Genomic DNA, 24,478 nt, shown 5'->3' on the forward strand with positions numbered 1-24,478 from the left:
TGTGTGTGTGTGTGTGTGTGGGAAGGGGGGGGAGTACTCTATGATTTCTTTGGCATGAGTGTCCTCTGTGACCCAAGAACCCTTAGCCTTTACCACTCTCTGTTCAGCTGCAATTTTGCCACCCTAGCTATTCTGTGATATGTGTGCAACAAAAGCCAACGAAAAAAGCCTACGCTTTGTGAGATAATTGCGACCTTACGTGGTACGAACCCAGCTTGTTTTAACAGCCTTTAAAAATACACCAGTAATTGCAAGTTCACCAACATGTTTCATCTCTAGATTACTTAATCCACGAGTTTGACGATAGGTCTCCTTTGATTTTTTATTAAATACCCCGTATCCTTACCTCCGCCCCCTCCCCATTAGGGCCTCAAATTTACTTGTCTTGCTTGTGACTTCACTCACTTTTCTTTACTTACGTTTATCAAGATGTATGGGTTATTGACCAAGCGTGAGGTCAACATGGCTGGATGTTGGCCAAGCTCTTAATTTTTTGCGTGTTTGTGGGTTGAGACGGATTCGAGGTCCGTAAACACGCAAAAAAAGAACGAAGCCATTATCCAGCCATCTTGACCGAACAAGATTGGCCAATAAAGGATTTAGTGCATATTTTTCGGCAGTAGTCTTCTGTATGATTTTTATTGGTATAAGTATACTTCCAGAATACGTTTTTTTTTTCAAAACCATCCAACCCCCCCCCCCCCCATCCCCCTCACAATTCAAATGGTCCACCCCTTGGAAAATCCTTCACTCAACCTTGGAAAGCCGTCAGTACATGTCTAGTTTTTGTCTGCACTGAATCGCATCATCATAATACACAACACACTTTTGTAATTTTACGTCAGTTTGCTGTATGTTCTTCGAGAATTAATTTGCATCTAGTTTGCCCTAATCAATGTTGCTTTGATGTTGATAAAACTTTCGATCGTTTTGGTCACAGCGGAGGAAAGAATTAGCGAGATTTACGATCACTTTTTCAGAAGAGTATATCAACACTTTGCCATATCACTTGTCGTTGAAAACTACGAAGAACATTTCCTAACTTACTTGTATAATCACTCATCATCGAAGTAAAGAAACGATTTTCTCGAGACTGAGTTGAAAATGATATCGCCAAAACGATAACTACATTAGAAAAAGAGACGGTAATTTATAGATGAGATCAGCAGCTAAAATGGGAAAGAACCTGCGCGAAAAAAAAATATCCACAGGATTACGGCTTTCTGAATTACCGATGATAATTTTGGCAGATTGTGCTGGCTGTCTCATCCACGGAAATGTATGTTCAATTAAAGTTGTAAAAAGCCATTGAAATGCGCTTCTAAAGACCTGTTAATCGAGACTTGTTGTTGGAACCTACGTGACAGTTTTTATTTCCCATTCTCAACAAAGAGCTAAGACCTATTTACTTTGTGCGTGTACAATTTTTTGGCGAGAAACTGCACGCAACTTCCATCTAGCGTTCAAAATTCGAGTTAAAGCTGATTTTACACGATGAATTTTGATGGTCATCAAGATGTTACGTAGCAACGTTTTCCCAGAAGAAAAGATCCAGCAATACTGAAACGACACAAATAGGTAATCAGACAAGGAAATTAAAGTCAAATACTCATGTCAGCTGTATTTTAAACATAATAACAGATTGATCCTAAGGATCAGATTCGTAAATAGCACGTCGTTAGAATCTAACTCAAAGCAATTTAAATTTCATTATTATTCAGTATTTCAAGGCAGTTTGCAGTTTGGCGATGAAAATTAAAGATGAAATACGGTCGTACTAGTTCTTTTACATTTCCGTTTCGCTCAGACTTAAATAAATGCTCCTTAATTTGCATAATCTGGAAAGAAGGTGATAAAAGCGACTTATTTGAAAGAGGTTTTCAAAATGCTAATTCCAATAATATACGGGTCAGTACTAGCCATCTGACTGGGTGTGGAAAATGAAAGTTTCTTGCATTAAAAATTAAGAGGAAAGATATTTCTCGTTTTCTTTTTGAGATCTCATACACTCAAACTTGAAAGCTGTATATTTTACCTTTGTTTGATCTCTTTATGTTAGGTTTGATCGAGTATCAGTACCAGTGCCTTAAAAGTGTTATGTAATGAAGTTGGCAGTTATCTACTCTAACAGCCACCCAGAAAGCTTGTTTTCAGGCTAGACAACCATTTCCCTTCATTGCTTCAGCCAGATGACAGATTTTATAGCAATTTAGTTGCTTTGAAAGTCATGAATTTAGTTATTTACACCATTACAGTGGTACTAAAATGGTTTCGCTATGAACTCTAAGGCTCTATACTACTCAAAGACCCCGGTAAAAGACATTGGATTTTCCGGTGTGTAATTACTGATTGCAGACGGTGCTTAAAAAACCCTCTTCACTTACACATTTTATTGAAAGAAAGACATGACTTCTCTTTGATAACTGCATAGAAACGATAACCTTCATCTGACATTAATGAGACAGCAAGCAGTTTTAGTTTCCGGATAACATTGTCAAAACTTTCAGGCACGGTTTTAATTTGTACTTGCAGTGCTTAAGTTCAAAGTTTGGGAACACAACAGTAATCCATTTAGTGCTTACTACGAACCCCAAAGGCTACTGATTCGCTGAAGATAAATAAAAAAGGAAAAACTCAAAGTGCTTACAAATGAAACGTAAGCAGACAACCAGACAATGAGCTTAGTCTACTTTGCCCTCTAAGAGTCCTCAACGACCTCTTGATTCCTGAAAATGATCACTACGGGATCTATGTTAGCTCGAACCAACCTATAATAACCCATAATTACGGTAGTAATGATTTTAATCCATAAAATAGATATTTGTCGGGTAGCACTCAACATAAATGATGGAAAATGGTGACAAATATGTTAGAGTGCTTTAAAAAAGCCTTTTAAAAAATGCTGTTAATGCTATCGCAGTCTGACGTTTTGGCGGGGATAACCCTTCATTAGTGTTTGTTTGTTTCTCAAAAGGCAGACAAACGTCTGCCATTTGAGAACCAGAACTAATTTTTTCCACCATTTTCTATGATTTTAAACTATAATTTACACTTGCTTACAAAACTTACCCAAGCAAAAGTTACCGATCCTATTTAACAACTTAGAACCTACTGGAGGTTTTTGGCAAAATAACAGTAATCTGACAAGATGTAAATTTTGGTACGTATTTTTTTAATATCTTTTTTTTTTTTTTGCAGTACGTAAGCTAAATCTTTTACATCTGTTTGTAAAATAGTAATTAAAAGCAAAAGATTAGAGTTTATTGAAGCAGTTCGCCATTTTTCTCCTTAGCACCAAGCCACGTGTAATAAGAGGGGAACGGGGTGGAGATTGAATGAAAGAATGATTGAATGAATGTAGTTACCTCGGTCGTATAGCTATTGAGATCACAATATAAACACTGCTGATTCCAACTACAACGCTAACTGATCAATGCCCACATGCCTGTTTACCAGGAATGATCTTTCCTAGTGTATTTATGGTCACAGATTTCTTTTTCCAGAAGATTAATAAAGGTTACTTACTTACTTTTACTTACTTTAAGATGAAAGTTATGGCAAATCACACATAATTACAAGCGTTATTTGACTTATTTGACCAAAACCTGCATGTTAACAAATACACAAACTATTTAGGCAAGGTCAACTTTTTTGGCCAGGCGGTAAGCTCGCGTGTTCTCTTAACTGATGGTAAAGTACAGAATCTCTTCATCATATTGCTGTACTTGTAGTACGTCCCATTGCTCGCATGAGCCATCTTTGTGTTGCTAGGCAACTCAGCTATCATGCAGTGATGTCTCGTTGCAGTCGGCGCCTTATTGTTGGTACGTGGAAACCGGCTTTGTCTATTTACCGTATAAATTCACTCATTTGTGCCATTTTGCTTCAGCTGATGTTGTCTTGCCACAAAATATCGACCTTACTCAAGATAGTTGCCATGTTTGTTTCCAGATTAGAATACAAATTAGGCACGTGCCACCTGAGGGGGTAAATAAATTATAACCTACAAATTTGAACTGGTTAATTTTTTTTCAATTATTTCTGATAAATTTCACAGAGCCATGCTGTACTCTTAGCGCTACAATATAAAATCTTGTGTATTTTACAATGCATTTCTCTAAAGCAGATGACTTGCCTGCTTGCGTATATAACAGGTTAAGATATCTTTTTTTATGTACCATGCCGTGGAAAATACAGCCAATCAGAATGCAGGAAATCCGTTTTATACCCCTATAGTATTACACCCAACTTTCTCATCGTGTTTTGCATTGATTGTGAGAGTCGATGTATTAAATAGTTATGCAACAGTCTCTCGTGGTATACCATGGATCATTTTTTTTCTCCGGCTTCTCAGCGGTCCGGAATCCTAAATCCTTGAATCTGATTGGATAATCGCGCGCTGCAGTGGTCCGGATTTTCACATCCGGACCCTGAGTACAGACCACTCCGAAATTTCCAACTTTGGCAACTTTTCAAGCTTTTTGTTACAGCGTAAAACAAAATACAATGTAAACATTCGTCACAGAGTCAAACAATTAAAGATTCCGATAACAAATCCTGCAAACAGGATCGCTTTTTGTACCCGAAATGTCAAACGCACGCGTATGCCAGGTTTGAACCGAACGGCTTTAATTAACATTAAAATTCAACACAAACGTTGCTTTCAAAGCAATACCGTAGAGAAAAATATAAACATGTTATCTGAGTTTGAGTACGGCCTCGGCCTCAGGCCTCGGGCACTGTTTTCCCCATACGAACCTCCCGGCTGGCAAATAACATATATGTATTTAACCTTATCATATGGCTGTGTCTCACAAGGACTGGGAACTACCGAATTCACGAATTTGATTGGCTGAAATCGATATTGACCGCGGTCTAGATTTTCCCATCTAGACCGACATCTGTAGACCGGTTTCATTTTGCGTTGAAAAAGTAGCAAACTAAGATACAAAAATGTTCGCCATTTTCTTTTATTTTCTTCTCAATCATTTATGGAAGTGCCAAAAAGCCTGATGACAAGAAAAGAAGTAAAGAGGACGAGGAAATTTCGGCAGGTTTAAGTTAAGCTCATCGCCGTTCGCAGGCAAAATGTCAGCAAACCAGTTACATTAAACGAATTAAAGTTTTCTTCTTTGCCATATCATAAACATCTTATTAACCGAGCTAAGTCGGTCTGTATAGGAGAATCTTGACCTCGGTCGTGTTTACAGACCTCACTGCGTTCGCTCTGTACTCATGACCTCGGTCAAGATTCTCCCATACAGACCTCCTGCTCGGTTAATGAGAGCAAAATAATAATAAAATCATTCCTGCATATTTGCTCTCAAAATCCCCCGCCATATTGGCATATATATATACTTCATAGTTGGGACAAGCTGAAGTTTCCGAGAAATGTATTCTTTCCAGTGTTTGCCCCCTGGCAGATCGCAGGGCTAATTTGCATTGCAACTTGTAGGGGAATATTTGTTAACAATATTTGCCTCATTGGCGTAAGTGATTCAGTTTCTTATCAAGTTACAAACATATTAGTTTTGAATGTTAAAAGTGCATAGTGTGATTAACTGTCACAAGTAATGTGAGCCGGATTTATTGAATACTTCCTGTGAGAAGCGGGTTTCAAAATTTTACAAAGAATGTAACAGCTCATTAGCGCTTTTGCCACCCAGAAATTTTGCAGTTTCTGAAAGCCAATTGTTCCTTGAGTATTACACCCAAAGAGCCAAGCATTTTAACAATTACTAAGTTTCACAAGGTCTTTAAATGTTTGGAGTCAAACCTATCTAGTTAGATGCCTTCTCTGCCCAAAGTCGTTTGCTTGAAAATGTAATCAATGACGTCAGCTACGGTCGTTCTGTAATCTTCCAGTGCGTACCTTTAATCAGAGTTGCTTTCACCTTGATGTAACGTCCTTTGTTATTAGTGAGAGCACTGAATGTCGGATTAGAGGCTTGAGGGAGACTGGAACCGGGTATAACGCTTATCTGTTTTAAAACGTCATCTATGATGATTCACGATCACTTTTTGCGGAGATAATTTCCGCAGCAATTTTTTAAGTAAAATATTAAGAAAAATACTCGTTTATTAAGATTTTGAAGCAACAACATTTAATGAGGGAGATGAGATGGCTGAAATAAATGTAAATGTAGTCCGTATTTTATTGCGAAACATCATATCATCATTTGCCCGACAAATAAACAAAAATCAACGCGTTTTCGAAAAAAGCGATGTTATAAGCACCCACGATAGTGTGTTATTGTATTTTGCAGACTTATGTAACAGATGATAGACGACAATGAAAATACTCCATCGAAATATTTTTGCTTTTAACCTAAATTGTCAAAACGAAAGAAGTAATGGCATCCGATTCCAACGAAATGACCGAGGCACACTTTCGCATAAGATACCAATCTGATACGTGGCGAACAAATTGTGCGTCAAAACAAAAAGTGGTCCTCGTTGAAAGGCGAAATTGCGGCAGTATATGCTGGTTTGCTTATCTTCGGAAACAATTTATTATAAATTAAAACCGAAAGGAGAATAAAGCCATTAATGCCCCGCTCCAATAGACGTGTAAATTGACGCTTTCACGTTGAAGCTCATTCGACAGTCGTTGCTTCCCACGCGTTAAGAAAGAAATCCTTTTTTTTTCATTTGTAATTTTGTCTAGAAACCGCACAAAACCGATATAAAAATAATTTTCAGTTAAGTACTTTATATATGACATTTTTACGAAGCATAACACGTTTTCCCACTGGAAATCATTTTGCCGCGCACGATTCTATAGCTAGAAAGGGGAACTGAAGCGTTTGCGGTTCGTGCGAAAATAGATAAGACAAGAAAATTAAACTAAATTACGATGATAAATATGTTACGTAAGTCTTACGGGTAAAAAGGTAAATGAAATAAAAAGATTAAATTCAAAAACAGTACGTCGTTAGATTCCCAGTCGACGCAATTTATTTCGTTAGTTTTCAAGATTTTTAATCCAGTTAAGCCCTCTGGTGGAGCAGATTTTGTATATGGAATAACACTCAAACTTTTCTATAAATTTGCATACGACGGAGAGAAGCCGACGAAAGCCCTGTTTTTAAAGGGTTTTTAGCATGAATGCCGATTTCAATGACGATTTTGAATCTTTAAATACACACATGGAGGTTCACGGATGTGTGATTCGGAAATTTTAACCTGATTTGAAATCTGATTTCGGGTCTTTTTGTCCACTTTAATCAAATCTATGTTCGTCAACTCGTTTTCGTTCAAACTTTGCCCTGAAAAATGAACGATTATGTTGTATGTGCCCTACGATATACTATAATCTAGCTGGCTTGAAAATAATTTAAGTATTTTTAAATTTTTGACCAGTAATCACGACTATTGTACGTAACCGAAATATGAATTCCTTGCCTAATAAAATTTCATAAAATATTAACGAAATTTGGTTTAAAAATGAACTAAAGAGTTTGTTGTAATTTCCGTTCAATTTTGGAAACCATTTGCGCAATGAATATGTCTTTTTATTTTCCAATAGAGTTTCGTGCGAGTCATAAAATTCTCCATCCAGCAGCCGATGATAACCTTTTGTCAATGCGCTTATTTATTCAAAGTAAAACATCAATAGAATTTAGTAATTGCATGCTAATGACAACTCTTATCTACCTTAGCTTGATGAGGCATCGGGCATAATTTATTCTAAGTATTTATCAATTTGGCATAAAAGCAGGTCGGATTAAGACCTTGCAGTACTTGTGTATCACACCTGAGGTGGTCGGAATATTATACCAGGCAGCTTTTTCGCAGAAAAAAACTTCAAGGATACAGCTGGCAATAAGGTATGTTTTCGATTTTTAAGTTACTGGACTGATATCTACAGTATCCAAAATTTAGGGCATACATTTTTCGGTCACGATTAGTCCGAGAAGTGGAACTCTACTCCAAAGAGCGCACATGTTATTTCAAGTTGTCCGAGACTTATCCGTGCTATTTTTGTTTCGTGCGCAAGGACCAGTTTGAAGCCGTGTCTTCACGTTTGAGTGGTCCTTATTTTTCACAACGAAATACAGTGCTTCTTCAATGTTAGGCGAAGGCTAAAAGAAAGACTCGGAGAAATAGATAAATAAATAAGTAAGTTCTTTAACTGATTTGCCTTGATCAGCGAGCTAAATGCGAAACAAATAGTGGAATTGCTAGAAGATAATGAACCGGCCGTGATTCTTTTCCTCTCCATATGTCGCCTCAACAGATCTTCTCATTGACGAAGGAAATGTATTTTTCGCTGTCACTTCTAATTAAGGGAAAATGTGCTCACTTACGAAGCTTGCGGTGGTCAGATTAGCCGTATGATAACTTTGATAAGTTTAAGACTTCTCGCACGATGTATCAAGTAACCCCTACCGAAATTCAGGAAATGAGAAATTTCAAAAAAATTAAAACTAGGTTGGCTTTGTTTTGTACTTGTTGACAAAACGCTTCGGGCTATTCAATTTCGCTTCTATTTTCACCCTAAACAAGACTGGCGAAAGTACTAATTTATTCATAACTGACTGAAAGTTTGAAGTGTGTTTCAAGAGAACATGTCATTGTTATTGTTTATTGCACTCCAAGGCGAAAAAACTTGGAATATTACATCGCATGGTGAATTCAAAACTCATATTTTCTGAGAAATTGATTTTCTATATTGTGATTTTACAAGGCGAAAATTCACCGAGTTATGATTTCATTTCCGTCGTAATCGAGTCATAATCATGTGCGAGACCCATTCAGCCCTTCATCAAGAAATTTAGAGTTTTGAAATAGACTTATTTCACCTCCTTTCATGAATATTAGAATATAACTTGCGGGATACGCTCATTGCGGCAATATGAAAATCTCTCTTTGCTTTTCTGTAACAAAATTACCGGAAAAAACAGATCTATTGGGGTTTTCATTTAAGACAGGCTCTGTTGATAAATTATATTCTGGCATATGGAGATTTTTATTTATAATTTAATCTTAATCTTCGGATAAAAGTTGGAAGTACGTATTGAAGATCATTTTCTCGGCCTACTTGGTTATTGACCTAGGTAAATAACATGATCCACCAAAATACTGATAAAAGCACAGCGAAAAAAAAAAACTGTTATCAGTGATATTCTAGACGCCATACATTTAGTGTAGACCTCAAAAAAGTCGATAACGTGTTTTGCGGATTAAGGAGTATTTAGAGTCTGCACGGAATAAACTTAATTAAAGCATAAAACCTTCCGAGACTACAGGAGTGTTCGCTTTGGTTTATTTTACAAGATACGTAGAAGAGACAAGATCAATGTGTTTTTTTTATTTATTTATAGAGGTATGGGATAATAAATCGTAAGGCAAGGAAAGCGGACAAAAGTTCCCTTGACAGGTTGAAAACATCTTTCAAGTCAATTTACGTAATCTTTTATGTTTTGATAAAAATGCCAAGCCTGTTAAATGCAGATAATTTTATGCATGCATTAAGCTGAATTTGTTATCCACCGACTTCCGAAATGTAAAGACAACTGCGATTCATTTGCAAATTCAGATGTAATTTTAACAATTCTTCTATCAAAAAACATTACTTTATACTTCTCTTGTCTTAATTCTTTCATTATTTGCACAATTGCGTGCGCCCAAGAGGGCTAAAGAAAACGCGGATTTTATAAACCCACCCAAGCTCCTCCAATCGCCGCAAACCACCTGATCCCGCTAAATGCATTTAGTGAACGGATGCCAGGCATTGTCTTACAGTTTCATCTCGCACTTGGGTAATTCGGACATTGAGATCGATAAAGCTGAACGGTAGGTAAAACGGTTTTGAAGTCTGATATGAGGTGAATGCCAGTGATTGTATAAAACACATCCACTTGAAATATTCAGGGTCATTTTTCATGTAAGAAATCTGCTAAGTCGTTAAGCCTGGAAACGTTGTATTACCTCCCATGCACATTATCAGACATAGATAGATTTTCAGATTCATAGGCTTCTTCAATCCGAGACAATGAAAGATTGAATTGCAATAGAAAAGAAAGATTGATAGCAGTCTTTAACAGAATTCTAAGATGATTTTTAAGCTCAAAGTCTAAGACTGAAAGTGAAGGAATATGGCAACCATGAACGACATCATTTTTAAAAATAGATGAGTAACCAGGATAAGACATTTGGAAAAATAGAAAAACGAACTCTGGTTAAAAATTTGCTAAAACGAGCTTTCGACTGCCAGTCTGTAGTCTTTAACGAGTAATAGATAGAAAGCGCGAACGTTAAAGTATATACTGAGAAAAGTGTGAAAAAACAAAATTATAATAAGAAACAATAGCAATGCTTGTGTGCGAGTTAAAAAATGCTAATGAGAGGTTCAAAATAAAATTGAATATTGTCTTGGTAATTGTTTCGCATTATTGTCAGCATGGTTCGTAACTGCTGTGTGCCAGGATTCCAAAGTTTTTCTAACACGGAAATTTCCCTTGTCAATCACGCGTGCATTGTCAAAGTCGATGGAATGGTCGTTCAACTAGGCATGTGAAGCAATGTTGGAACCTTTTTTAAAGGTTTTTGTGTTTCTAATATTCTCTTTCTTCCAACATTGCACACAAGCACACAAGCATTTCTATTGTTTCTTATTATAATTTTGTTTTTTCACACTTTTCTCAGTATATAATTTAACGTTCGCGCTTTCTATCTATTACTCGTTAAAGACTACAGACTGGTAGTCGAAAGCTCGTTTTAACAAATTTTTAACCAGAGATCGTTTTTCTATTTTTCCAAACATTACTTTTGTTACTGTCAAAAATATAGAAGCACAAGCAAGTGGCAAATTTTTGTGAATTGTTGTTGTTGTTGTTGTTTTTTTAAAAAAAGGAAACAAACTTATTTCGTGAACAGAAATTTTCTATTTTCTAAAGGTCTCTCGAAATTTGCGACTCTATAGTGATCCCACCTAAAGCGCACCACCCTACGCCCTAATACACTAAAGCTTTTAATTCGGTAAAGTGGAAAAGAAAAAACCTCTTAAAACGTTTCATGAAAACGAAATCCAATTTTCAATTGGCGGCAAGATAAAATAGAAACTCATAGCTCAGTCTTATCCAGACAAAAAAGAACTTTATTAAAAAGATATAAACGTATTTTCTCTCCGTTCTCTCAATCATTGCACCTTGATTCGCATACTTTGGTTTCGTACTGCGACCTTAATTTGTATCCAGATTTCCCTCTACTTCCCTGGCCATGAAAAATAAGTACTTATTGATTATCCTTGTTACTAAACAAGATTTTCTCGAAATAAAATGACCCCTAGAAGAAAAATCACTTATCTTTTTATTAACACAAACCTGCTAAGAGATCTCATGAAATTATTCATGCGAGAATATCGATGACGCATTTGACTGGAGAGCACTTTATTGGTTTGGTGTTACTCTGATATTATATGTGACAAGGTGTGAATTCTCTCACAAGTTAACAGACCTGAATTTCCTTGATTCACACCAATGGCGACGTGAAGCCAGTTACGACTTCCAGATTTGCTTACTTTTGCTGATTTACTTAAACACAGTCGTTACGTGTAAAAGATAGAACGTCTTTCTCTAGAGTCAGTGGCGTTGGATAATGTTGGCTCTTTTGAAAAACATTTGACCTGAATTTATCAATCGTAAAACAAGATGGAGTACGAAATTGGAAGAACGTGAAGGAATCAGTAAAACTGCGGCTTTTGAAGACCACCTACGTGAGTAAAGAGTAAAAGAGTAAAATTTTGACACAGTTTGAAAGTTTGAAGTATTAAGATGAGTTTTATGAAGGAGTAGAGAAACAAACAAATGAGTGAAACAGTAATTTAGTAAGTACGCAAATAAATGAATGAAATAAACAGACAAAAAATTAAAACTATATCGTCTAGCAACGATGTTGAAAGGTCCGCTACACCTCTCGTTTAAAACATGACTCTCGTAAGGCAGTGTGGTTTGTAGTTTTAATGGCATTTCCCAACAACACAGAGATCCCGCAAAAATACGGTACCTCACAGTGAAAGATGTTATAACCGATATCCTCCCAAAATTATAATGTAATACGCTTTAACCGCTTTCGTCTAAAAACCCACTGAACGATAATTAAAGTAAATTGTAATCGAAATTTATCTAGGACACTTCTTTTCACTATTACTTTCCCGTAGCCGACTGGTTTTAATTTAGATTTTAAAGTGTAGACACTGTAGAAATTCTCAAGGGAGATAAACTTTGTTTCTCGTTCTTCCTCATTCCCTTTATCTGTCTCCACCCTATAAGGACTTCTTCAAATTTGACAAACAAACAGTAGATCAATTGCAATTTTCATTTCAAATTCGCTTTCTTAGCAAACTGAAAACAAGCAGTCGACCACAAGGAACAATCATTTATGATGTTACAGCTTTCAACACTTCAATATTGTGTGTTATTAGTTTTTTAATTGCGTTATTTTGAGTCTTATATGACCTATTGGAATCCAAAAAAATAATCTCCCTAGAGAAAATATGTCACCACGGCAAATTATCACTAATCAACAACCTGAAATCATCGAACAAAAATTCGTGCTAGAATGTCTTACTTCTTAGTAGAAAAATGTCTCCATTACTAACAATTTGTTAGTTTTGATGATGTATAATTGACCTGATCGACGCATGTGTCTTTTTTCTTTATTAACCGAAGAGGCATAGCGGTAATTGGGTCGTGGGAGTATCTTTAAGAATCTTTTAGAGTTTTAATCAAAGCAAGAGCATTCCTAATACAGAGTAAAACAATCCTTTTAGAGTATCGGATAATCCACTAACCAATTTTCCAGCTGTATTGACTTAAGATTTTAACACAGGAAAACTATATCAATTAACTTGGAAAGTAATGAAAAAGTGTGTTTATGAAGGCATACTCATGTAAAATCCAATTGAAAGAACCAGACAACAACCTTAATTTCCGTGATCTGGGATTACCATCAGAATAGGTAAAATATGGCAATGTAAACTATTCTATTGTGTTTGTTATCTACACAAGTTATTTGCCCGTCATAACTGAAAACAGCTTTTCTTTTTTTCGAGATTTTTTACAGGTAGTCTGAATTTTATTTGTTTACTGAGGTCTGTTGAATTAAGCCCGTTTGAGATTTAACATTTTCTTCAGTATAAATGGAGAAAAGATAAATCTTTCATGTCATCATGACTTGAAATCAACTGAAAAAAAGCGCGTGCCTAAAGTAAGTACAACTTTTTTTTGGTTTAAAACTGAGTAGCTACTCTCAAAGTTGGTTGTTTGAGTCGAGCATTTAAAAACACAAACACTGGGGTATGGATTCGCTTTCCCCAAGTTCTTTTGAAATGAAGGTTTTAGAACTAAAAACTTGCAAACTACTAGCAATTGTTATCGTTGAGTCGACGAAGGAAATGAAGCGAGAATGAACGAGATACCAAACTTCACGTCCAAGACTTGACATTGGAAGACATTATATTTCTGTAATACCTAGACCCATAAGCAATCTTTTGGGACGGGGAGGTATCATGCAACTATTTTCAAAGGGGCAATTTTTTGGCTACTGGAATTCTGAGGAGTTCGGGGTCAGGTGGGGAGAGAAGGATGTTGGTAATGATTACGAGAGAAATGCAATAGCTGATGATTAGAAGATTACGTTGGTCCGACATGAAATGGTGTATATAAATTCCGCAGCACTGAGATTTTAGACAATTTAAGTGAAATATTTCTGGAGAAAAATCGCAGCTGAATACGCAAAACTATGCGTAGGGTTTTATGAAACAGGTCTTGTGATAACACAGGGTTTTGTTATGCCTAGTCACTGTTTTGCCGAACTGTTGCCAAAAATCTGTATAATCCGTGAAGATGGTCGTCAAAGAAGGAAAAATGCTCGAATATCTGAAAAAGTGTCTTATATTGAGCCGGAAACGAAACCAATCGAAGGAACTTAGTGGTGTTATTCGACCCATTACGTATACTTGCGTGAAAAGAAATAAAGAGGACGGTCTAAAGGAAAATACTAACGATTAAATGTGATAAAAAAGGTAAAACGTGACTTGCTAAACAAAAAGCAGTAAAAGAGGAAGATCCACAATCTCTAGGGGCTTCATGAAAAAACTTCAGCATTCCTTCAACCTCTGTGGACGAAAGGTGTTGAAACGAGTTGAAACGTGTGAGCACGTAAGATTCTGTTAAAGTTCCAGAAAAAAACGTCGTCAAAAAATGTCTTATAATCTGGATAGAGAGAAAAAAAAATGTCATGAGAGGGTATTTCATCGGAAAAGGGTATTATATGTAATGTTATATCAGAGTTCACTGCTTGCCAGTGCCCTTTTAGCATGCGATGTAAAGCGTTGAAATCTTGCAATACATTTTCGTCATCTTTCGAGACTTTTCTTGTTGATAGATTGGTCACAATAGGTCAGAATGTGAGAACATGTTCGTGATAACTTGTTTCCACAAATTAAATGACAATAGCAGTCTTGGCACGTTCCAGTCGTCAACTTAGGGAAATCTCAATGTAAGTACATGCTAACTAACATTTTTGCGTGTGGTTGAGGAGATACATAAGCTATAGTTCACGCAGAGGGTTTATATAATATCACAATCAAATAGTACGGGGAAAATTAAGATAAAATCACAATCAAATGTTACGGGAAAAAGAAATCGATTTGGTAAGATAAGACCGATGACTAGAAACATTTCTGCGTAAAATTCTTCAACATTCGCTGTTATTTTACAACTCTTGGGTTGGGTCATTTTTAGAGTAAATGTTTCGGACGAGGTCGAAGTTTAACTTTGGGAATGTTTATTCTACTATTTCCTTTGTAAAATTTCAGTCGTTGTTCTTCAGTCCTAGGGGCTTTGGCGAAATGGCTGCTATCAACCTACTACACTTAATATTTACGAGTGGGGTTTCGGTTTGGTGAATATACTTAGCAGTAGAATTTGAGAGACATTTTGGTGGTAGGATAAAGTTGATTTTGGCGGTATCTCGAAACCTTATCAATTTGAAGTATTTTAAGAAGGACTTTTTAGCTATTTTGGTGTAAGTTAAAACAGATTTTTTTGTCGTTTCTTCGTATCTCCGTTTATCAGGAAGTTTGAATTCCGTTATAGGGACGCCAGCAAGTTTGCAATTAGCACAGTGATTCTTGTTGATTGTGTTGTCACTCGACATCGGACCGATACGAATCGAAGATAAACGAGCACCAATTGTTGGCATCAATTGTTGGAGAATAAGTGGACTCGGGGTTGGCAAACAACAATTCCAAGTACAGTTTGTAAAGGAAATAAGTCGGCAAAATGTTATTTCAGATTAGGCTAGGGAAGAAAATGTCATCTGCCATTGTAACGCTTGGAAAGTAGACGTCATGCCAAAGAAAAAGGGTTATTAAGAAGATATGATTGACCATCGCAGTTATGCACACAACTTAGGCAGTTGTGAAATTAAAGCCTAAAAAGAGTTATTAACCAACAAAGATTAATCAATAATCCGATTACCACGATTTGACAGTTTTTATATCGTTTCGGAATTATTTTACATGTGTCGACTATGTATAAAAAGACCTGATGTCTTGTTCTTCTCGATAAGAGATTAGTAAATCTATTGCTACTGAAACCCGCGCTATGATATGGACTTAATTTTAGCGTAGGGCTATTTTTGATTCAGATTTAACACAGCCTTTTCTCAATGCCTAACACCTTTGTTTTATAGGTCGGGAAATGACTGAAGTAATTAATTGCTTGTGGGATCCCCGTCTAGGATTGCACCAAAAACATATTTTTTGGGTTGTAATTTTTCGCTGCTTAAACAGATAATTGTTCTAAGTTGTTATCAGAGGGCTGAAAAGTATTATTCCGTCGGAAACTTTTTCGGAGGGTATTAAAGATAATCGTACAGCTTTCAACTCCGGGATCAATGTGGCGAACAACTTTGCTACATGAGGAGATGAGGGTATCACCTAAACCCAATGCATCCAGTGCTGATTGTCTCACTGTTCTGGGTTTGCTAAAATTGAAGCATTTTCTTCCTTTGCAAGGCAGGGTATGCAGAAAATGCAGTGATTCCTGAATTGCTGTTGTTGTTGTTGCTGCGGTCAAAATTGATTTTTTTCCCCCCCGCTACTTTCAACATCTTGTCCAAAAATAGCCTTTGGTGGTACCGTGGGCGCTTTAGTGACGCCACTGACGTTATTGAATGCGTGAAACTACTGACCGTAGAATTGACCTCAGAGGGAAACACGTCGGGAATTTTACAACGACAAAATGGCCGAGAGGTGGCCAAGAGCCACGGCTGTTTGCTGTGAAAAACTGATGAGAAGTAAATCCAATGTGGTGCTGTTTATTACATTGTACAAGTCGATGGATAAATGCCGCTAGGGGGTACCTCCTCTAATTGACTACACGGGGAGGCTGCACCCGGGTACCTTTTTCAGGCTGGAGGTGTGGTAAAAGAGAAGGGATAAGCGCTTTCACAAGAGGAAGGGAAAACTGTTATTTAAGACCTTTCCAAATGTCCAACAGACGCACTCAACAGCTGATTCATCAAGGGTTCAACCGATGCAATAGTATAGAAAAGGGACATAGTGTGACTTCTTTAGTTATGGGAAATTAGTACCTCTTTGTATTGAAGGTACACGAAAGGGTTACCTTTCATACTAAGATGGTACACGAACAGTAAAGGATTAGATCTTTTGGACCTCAGGTCGAAGACTCCCCTTACGTAACGTGGCTGAGTTGTCCCAGGAATAACACTCTAGTATGCGACCATTCAGAAGATTGCTAACGAGTCACTTTACTTTCACATGGTATGGTTTTCATGCTGTACAAGTTGCTTCCAAGCTTACTTTTGAGTAAGTGGAAGAAACCCAAGAATGCGATCATTCATCATTGTTCATCTGGTGCTCATTGCTTTTTTTGTAAATTCTGTGCAATGAAGTTTGGGAGCATTTCAATTTCGAAGTTGAAGAGTCTTGGTCTAAGTCCTAGTATGCGTCAAGGAAGTCTGGAACCAAAAACGAAAATATCAGAATAGACCAATTTCGATATATTAAAATTCAGCCTAAAACATTACGTCTAAGCACGAGGCTCCGGGGAATAACTACAGAATTTGTGGGGCTTATTCCCCGGAGCCTCGCGCTGAGGTCTATTGTTTTAGGCTGAATTTTAATATATCGAAATTGGGCTATTGGATGCGTTCTCATACATGTGGCATGACTTAATGTTAATTTGCGTGTGCCAGTACGGTATTTTTGGAACGCCCAAGAACTCGCTCGTTCAAAGGTCAGTTCGTAAGCAAGGCGGACAACAGCTTGCATAATTATTAAAATCATATTGACGGAGCCTAAACTTAGCCGTGATTGTGTCATATCAATCGGAAGCACGCGTCAGTTTAGCTGATTGAAATGATATCATGTCGAGTTCCAAGAGACTGGGGTAGACACTTGTATTTTGATTACTGAAAAGTAATTTATTACTTAGTAATAGACGACTTTGTTATTACTTAGTATGAGATTTAAATTGCGGGGCGTCACAGATCAGGCCGGATGCGATTGATCACGAACACGTTGCCTCGTAACTTTTTTTATGGGTTGGGGAACTCTTGGTGCATTCTCAGTGAGTAGAGTGTGGTTGACTATTCTACCAAAAATAGGTACTTAAAATGCACACGTGTCTGCAACAGTATTCAGAAATTGCAGAATGATAGACGACATTCTTTTACTTTCACTCAAACATCCCGTAGGAAAAAAGCCTATGAATGGATAAACCTGGTAAACCTCACCACATTAGGGTGATTTGTAAGCCAGTGGCTCATTGGACTAGTGCTAGCTCTAATGGCGGCCCTCGTTCAATTCTATATACTTTCGCATTCCCTCAAGATAATTGGACATGGTGGCCCTGGTGTGGTTCGTTGTTATGTACGTGATACGATTGATTTTATGTCCCACACGATTGCTCCCGGAATTTGGACCAATTATTGATCATACAGTCACTTGATGGCATAGTGTAGCTCCATGTGTAGCCAAATCGCATTCAGTACCGTCTACATTTAACTGAGTGAAGCGAATTATGCTTTTCTGCTTTTTTTAAGAAGTCTGAGGTACTTTTATCACAAGCTCGCCAAATAATGGAATAGTCTTGGAATAGTCTAAAATCGTTACAGCTGTTTTATAGCACAATTGCTTTAAGAGGAGATGCAATTTTCACGACAGGCAGCAATGAAAGTGAGGTGCTTTCTAGACGTGAAGTAGTACTCAGAAATAACGCAAACGCGGTCGATTTTACTACGGAGCAAATGAACGTTTCTAGTGGCTTTTGCAAAAGCTTAGATCTTCCGTGACATAGATAAGGCCATTTTTACACAACCATGATTTACTCGTCGAGTCCATTATTTTGTAGCTGAAATGTATTTCAGCGTGGTTATGTAAGCGACGATCACCTGCTTTCAGTGGATGTGTTTTTAGTGCGGTCAGTCCAAAAACCGATCTCCCAGGGACATTCAATGACTTAATCAATTGATCTTGGTTAGTAATCTGTTAAACCAGAAGAAAAACACCGCACTTTATTTGTTTTGTTTGATGCAATAGGTGCCCCGCTTAGACATATGGACGTAGGATCCGTTTAATTAAACTGTGGTTTCAAATCAGGTTCGTGGTAAACTCAGTCAGACTCCATAGCTGGCTTTGACGAAAAACGAGGTTTGTTCAAACGTTTTTCTTTTATTTTCAGTGTTGAATTTTAAGTTCAAAATTCTGTACCCTAAGATTAGAATTATCAAAAGTATTGATAAAATCATTTTTCAATTCATGACAGTACAGATCTTCTAAGTCAGCGATCTGTTGCAGGCCCCACAAGCTCTCTCACATGAACAGAGCAAAACTTTATTAAATCTGCTCTCTTCCAAATACATGTGAAACGATTGTTTAAGAAATTTCTAGTCAAGCTACGTGTGACTAATTTGGGGAAACAGGCAGCTCTACAGGGTACACTATCTTCTGCTGTGAAAAGTTCATTAAGAAACTAGGAGATCAATTTTCATGGGACCTGACAAACCAAGGCTGCACATCATAAGTTTTTTTATGCGTTCTTCAACTCTTGGCATTTTAAACTATTTGCGCTGAATACTGATATAAATTCAAATGAGTTAGGATGGTAAGGGCGTTGGTTCGATGTTCTCGAATTATCGCGAGAAATTTATTCTTCTGCTGTAAATGGAATCTTTGCCAAAAGACGTTCCTACGCAAACAAGAGGTAAAATAACTCAAAAAAGAAAAAATTTACTTATAAAAGTTATTCACAAAGCATTATTGATTTGAAATTTTCTACTGACACAAACGCACAAAGAAATGTTAGTAAAATACTTCCTACATTTAATTTGTTGTTTAAACTTACCGTTTCGTGCAGGAGACACTTTCCATTTGTAGCAAACATGCAGTTAATTAAACTACGGCTAACGCTGAGGCATGGCTGGTAGCACATTTTCCCTCTTTTGTGTCTCAAATTAGAAAGTATGTTGCGTAAATATAGTGTTACTTACAAGACAAATAAGCTTTGTGTTAGCTTGTGATTTAATTCTAATAAAGAGGTGCAATAAAATTCACTGTCGACTCCTAAAATTAAATTTGGCAGCAACAAAAAATTGCAATTTGGCGGAAATAACAATTTTTGATAATTTTCTAGTGCGTTATTTAAAAAAAGGCATGGTTGAAATTTGTCCTTTTTTATTGCAGGTGCCATTTGTAGTTTCAATAACAACAACACAACTAATGGGTTCTCGATAATATTCAGAAAGTCCATTGAAATATGTTCGCCTGAAGCTGACAATATTTCGATCCAGATATAAACGGAAACCGGGAAGAAATTTATTAAAATGGCTGACGATGTTTCATTGTTACCTTTTTCATATTAAAAAGACATTTTCTTGGTATCTTTAGTCGTTATGATAAACGACAAGGCGGCCGCTTCTTGTTTACAGAGCAAAGCCGAAAGTTGGGGGGGTTTGATATTGTTTTGTTAGGAAGTAATTTTCCAAGCCGAGGCAAAATCTTCATTTTGTATGCAAATTTTGTAAGCGTGGAATTTCAATGAGCTCTATACGTTGTCGGAAATGTGCGTGGTGATTGCTTGAAAAAAATTCTTAAAACATATAAATTGAGGATTCATTGTCACGGTCTTCATAAACACGGATTAGTGGGCACTAGCAAGAGACTTCACCTTAAGGGCTCACCAGTTATTATGTGCTGTTAAGAGGGATTGAAACTGGTTTGCTGTAGAGATAGAAGAAGATTTAATTTATTATCCTTAACTTTTGTTACCAACAGGCTTTTTGCATAGAGCAACGAGAAGTCGAAGCTCCAACTGGACTGTGTTGTAAAGAAAAACGGACTTCGGGTGCTCGCATTCTTTCAACACTCACCTACACTCTTCAGTGAATAAACGCTTTCTTCAACTCAACGTACGAGTGCCTCTGCGAGAGCAATCTATTCGGATGAGGCCGCTGTTACTTTATCAAGGTAACTAACCAGTAGATAAACTAAAACGACGTTTGATAAACAAGCCAATTTTCCTGCTAAAATACAGCAGTGGTCATCAAAACGCAACGTCTAGAGCCATATGAACCATGCAAGCTAACCTAAGCAACCTGTCATTCGACCCATTCTACAATGACGTCGAGTCTGAGGGCGAGATTCCATTTCTTGTTTTCGTCTTGTTGCTCATTGTTGCCACTGTTGCCGGTAATGGTTTCGTATTTATGGCTGTTTACACATTCCGAGAGTTGCGGACGGTGACAAATTACTTTATCGTGTCTCTTGCTTCGGCGGATTTAGCTGTAGCTCTTCTGGCGATGCCTGTGTGGCTCATCAGCGCGCTTATTCCCATCGACAATGAAAATGATCATCTGGTTCTGGACTTGTGCACCAAATGGATTGATCCTTTCTGCTGCACAGCATCCATCGTCAACGCCACATTGGTTTCCATTGACCGTTACTGCGCCATCAGCCGGCCTTTAAGGTACAAGACCGTGGTGACACCACGCCGTGCCAAACAGTCCATCGCCATGGTTTGGGGATTCTCATTTATCATCGCTGGAATCTCCTTTCTACAGTTCCACGAGGACCTCAAGGTCACTCACGGATATGTCATCTTTTTGTTCTTGGCCCTGTTTTGTATTCCTCTCATTATCATGTCATTTTCCTACATCTCCATCTGCAGGGCGGCCATCAACCAGATTTCCAAGATGCAGTCAACTAGACTTGACGTAGACTCTTGCTGCGATCCAAAAAGGAGGCAGTCGTTTGAGCGGAAAAAGCGCTTCTTCAAAGAACTAAAGATCACCAAAATGCTTGCAGTCATTGTGAGCCTGTTTGTCATCTGCTGGAGTCCGTTTCTTGTTGTTACTCTCATCGAAGCTTTTACATTCGAGGAAATTCCACTTGCGGTTCAAGGAGTCATTGTCTTTCTTCCTTACGTGCTATCGTGTGCGAACCCTTGGATCTACACTGGAATGAACAGGGACTTTCGCTTGGCTTTTAAGAAACTTTATTGCAACTCGAAAAATCTATGCCGCAACCGTTCTAGAGACGGTGATGGTAACGAACGAATGTTAAGACCACTGTCTTCGACTACAGTCGATGATACTTTGATTTCCAACGGCCTGCGACACGGGCCCAGTTCTTTCAAAAGGGTATCTACTCGAGGACCAGAAATAAGCATTACCACCGTCTAGGTCTTTGGGGTAGGTGATGGTGAAAACGAAGGCAATAACAATTAAGTCCTTAAGTCATCTTCGAACGTCGGAACTCAATTGAACTAATCATATTTAAAATATTATTTAGAGGCAGAGGATGCATTTCCTCTCAAGCTCCCAAACTAGACGTTTTTAGAGCAGTTTAGACAGTACATAGTACTTACAATTTTAGCCATTGAAATGGTTTTGATTGACTAATGGAAGCACTCGGAAAGAGACGACTTTTATGTCAAAAAGTGAGAAGTATTTTGAAAGTAATTCCTTCAAAACGAAAACAGCACTTTCAGATACAGCTCTAAGACAAAGCCATTTGCAGTAATGATGCAGTCAGATAAAAAAAGAAAAGAATTTAAGGACTAAAAGAGCACATATTTTTGTCTGCGGACTGTTAGAAAATAGCAAACGGAAAGCAGGGTTTAAAATAGCACTGACTCAAGACAGGGACGTTCACGTGTTTGCGTTGGCGTGTTGTTGGTGTCAGTGCTTTTTATTTTTTTATTTTTAAGATCTGTTACGTTGCGGAGCGGCAACAAACATTTAACATGACATACCGTGCACGAAATTTAAAAAAAGACCACAAGCTAAGCTTTCTAAGGTGTTTTGGTGCCTTGGGAGAGGTAACACCAAAGAAAAATAAAAAAGTGTATTTTACTTTGTGCATTTCCTACCCACGATCCACGAAACCAATTTGAGCCCAAGGATTCAGGAAGTGGGCCTTGATGGAGATAAATTTGAATTTATTTTGTTGGTCGTACTGAGTGAAAACTTTCAGCCTATCTTCACCGTGTAACGTAACACCTATTATTCTTGGAGTTGCACTTTATCTTATACTGTAAATTAAATGTTACAGTGTACATATATAGTCATCTAGTCTAGCTATAAAATATTAATTTGCGTATAGAGAGAATAAAGCGAAAATGAGCAATTTTCCAAACGTCTTTTACATGTCTACAACTATATAGTTTGTTGTCGAAAAGAACGAATGAAATTTTAATAACTAGCACTTGGCTAAAGAGGCTGTCTTTCTACTTCCGCAATGTCATGGCTACCTATAGCCATTAATCTCATTTCATGTCCTGTTACAAGCTACTGTAGACCGTAACGGCATTTGGACCACCTCGTAGTTTTCAAAATATTGCTGAAACCAGGACCCGGAAATAAGATAAATTCCTAAATTCAAGAGTTATATCTAGAATAAATTGACGATAAACGTTAACTTCACGCATTGCATATGATGTTTGCGATACATCATATATAAGTAACAATTGCACTATTTTTCTGGGCTCGATTCAGTGAAGTCGATATTTTATAAAAGCAAATGTAACAATCTTGAATTTTTGCGTAGCGGCAATTTCCAATTTTTTCAATGGTTCTTTCTTCCTGTACAACTTACGGTATCTGTGCGTGCAAACTACAAAAACATTCATCGGAGTTGGTTTGACGACGCAAAGATCTGCGAAATAAACAAAAATTATTTTGGATACGACGGGTGTTTGGGCAGACAAGTGTGCAAATTTTGTGTTGATTTTCTCATTCGATTGCTAATTTCAAAGCCCATGCCCCGGGCTTATACATGGTTTATGGTTTTCGTGACGGACCAAAATCACCTCGAAGGTTTCCAGAAAAAAAAAAAAAAAGGTTTTAAATATTATCAGCTGCAAGCCACTTGATACGGTTTTCATTGTTTACTAGAAATAAAATCTCAGCAAGATCTTTCGTATCACAAAAGTGCCGACAAGAAGTTTGTTTATCGTTTCATAAAATTCCTCTTATGAGTTTCGACGTTTTTAATAACAATTTCCTTTGGTTGCCGTGTATTATTGAATAAATATTGTTTTGAAAAAGTCAGGGCACCTTTTTCAAAGAACAATCCGCGGTACAAGAACGATATGGGATGGTATGGCGGTTTTTAAGATCCCATTTGATTTACAATAACTTGTAGGCACCCAGTGGAGAAGATTAAACAGGTGGATAACATCAGTCAAAGTTTAAAAGGCCAGCCGCTGCCCTCCTACATTACACCCCATTAGCTACCAAATAATAAAGTAATAGAAAACATGTACCGTGTTTCTATCGAGTTATAGAAACACGAGTGGAAGTTTGGGAGAACGAGAAATGCTGTAGGAACACGAGCTACGTTAACTTTGATTATCAAAGTGTAAATTCTCTTTGCTCGCGCCATAATCAAGTCAACAGCTCGTGCTAGTTGTGTTTCCATCGAGTTATAGAAACACATTTTAACCAATCAGCGCACTTATTTTCTTAGGACTGTTTTCTAATTGTTTGTATCATGTAGAAGTGAGAGTGTTTGTGTCGCGTAGAAGCCACCTTAATCTGAATGGTTGAATGGCCATTGTATTTAAAATACAGATGGGATTAACGAGTGTGCCAGAATCATAGCTTTGACTAAAAGGAATACCATACCAAAATGTCTGTCCAATTTCATATTTTGAGTAAACTGGTATTTACGCTGTTCTGCATATGCATACATGAAATGTTTACTTACACTACATAATATGAAAGAACTTTGACAAACTGGTTAATCAAAGAAGTTTCATTCTCGATTTTTTTTTTCGAAATTTCAAATAGCAGCAAAGTAATACCATTACTTCTCAAGTCTTAATGGCCATCTGATATGAGCACAAGAGGACTGATTTTCCATTTAGTATGCTAAAAGGAATCGCCTGAAAATTGTGGTCACAGAGGACAAAGAAGATCGGAATTTAAACTGACTAAACATCTG

General features: G+C 37.3%; 1 protein-coding gene across 1 annotated transcript; it reads left to right on the plus strand.

Moving 5' to 3' along the window:
• Nucleotides 1-7,710: 7,710 nt before the first annotated feature.
• Nucleotides 7,711-22,719, plus strand: LOC145497081 (histamine H2 receptor-like). Its single transcript, XM_081476881.1, has 2 exons — nt 7,711-7,829; nt 20,309-22,719. The coding sequence occupies exon 2, from the start codon at nt 20,608-20,610 to the stop codon at nt 21,712-21,714; it is 1,107 nt and encodes a 368-aa protein (XP_081333007.1). The 5' UTR covers nt 7,711-7,829; nt 20,309-20,607; the 3' UTR covers nt 21,715-22,719.
• The last annotated feature ends 1,759 nt before the right edge of the window (nt 22,720-24,478 follow it).

Source organism: Orbicella franksi, chromosome 9 (assembly GCF_964199315.1).
Source record: "Orbicella franksi chromosome 9, jaOrbFran1.1, whole genome shotgun sequence".
Lineage (NCBI taxonomy): Eukaryota > Metazoa > Cnidaria > Anthozoa > Scleractinia > Merulinidae > Orbicella > Orbicella franksi.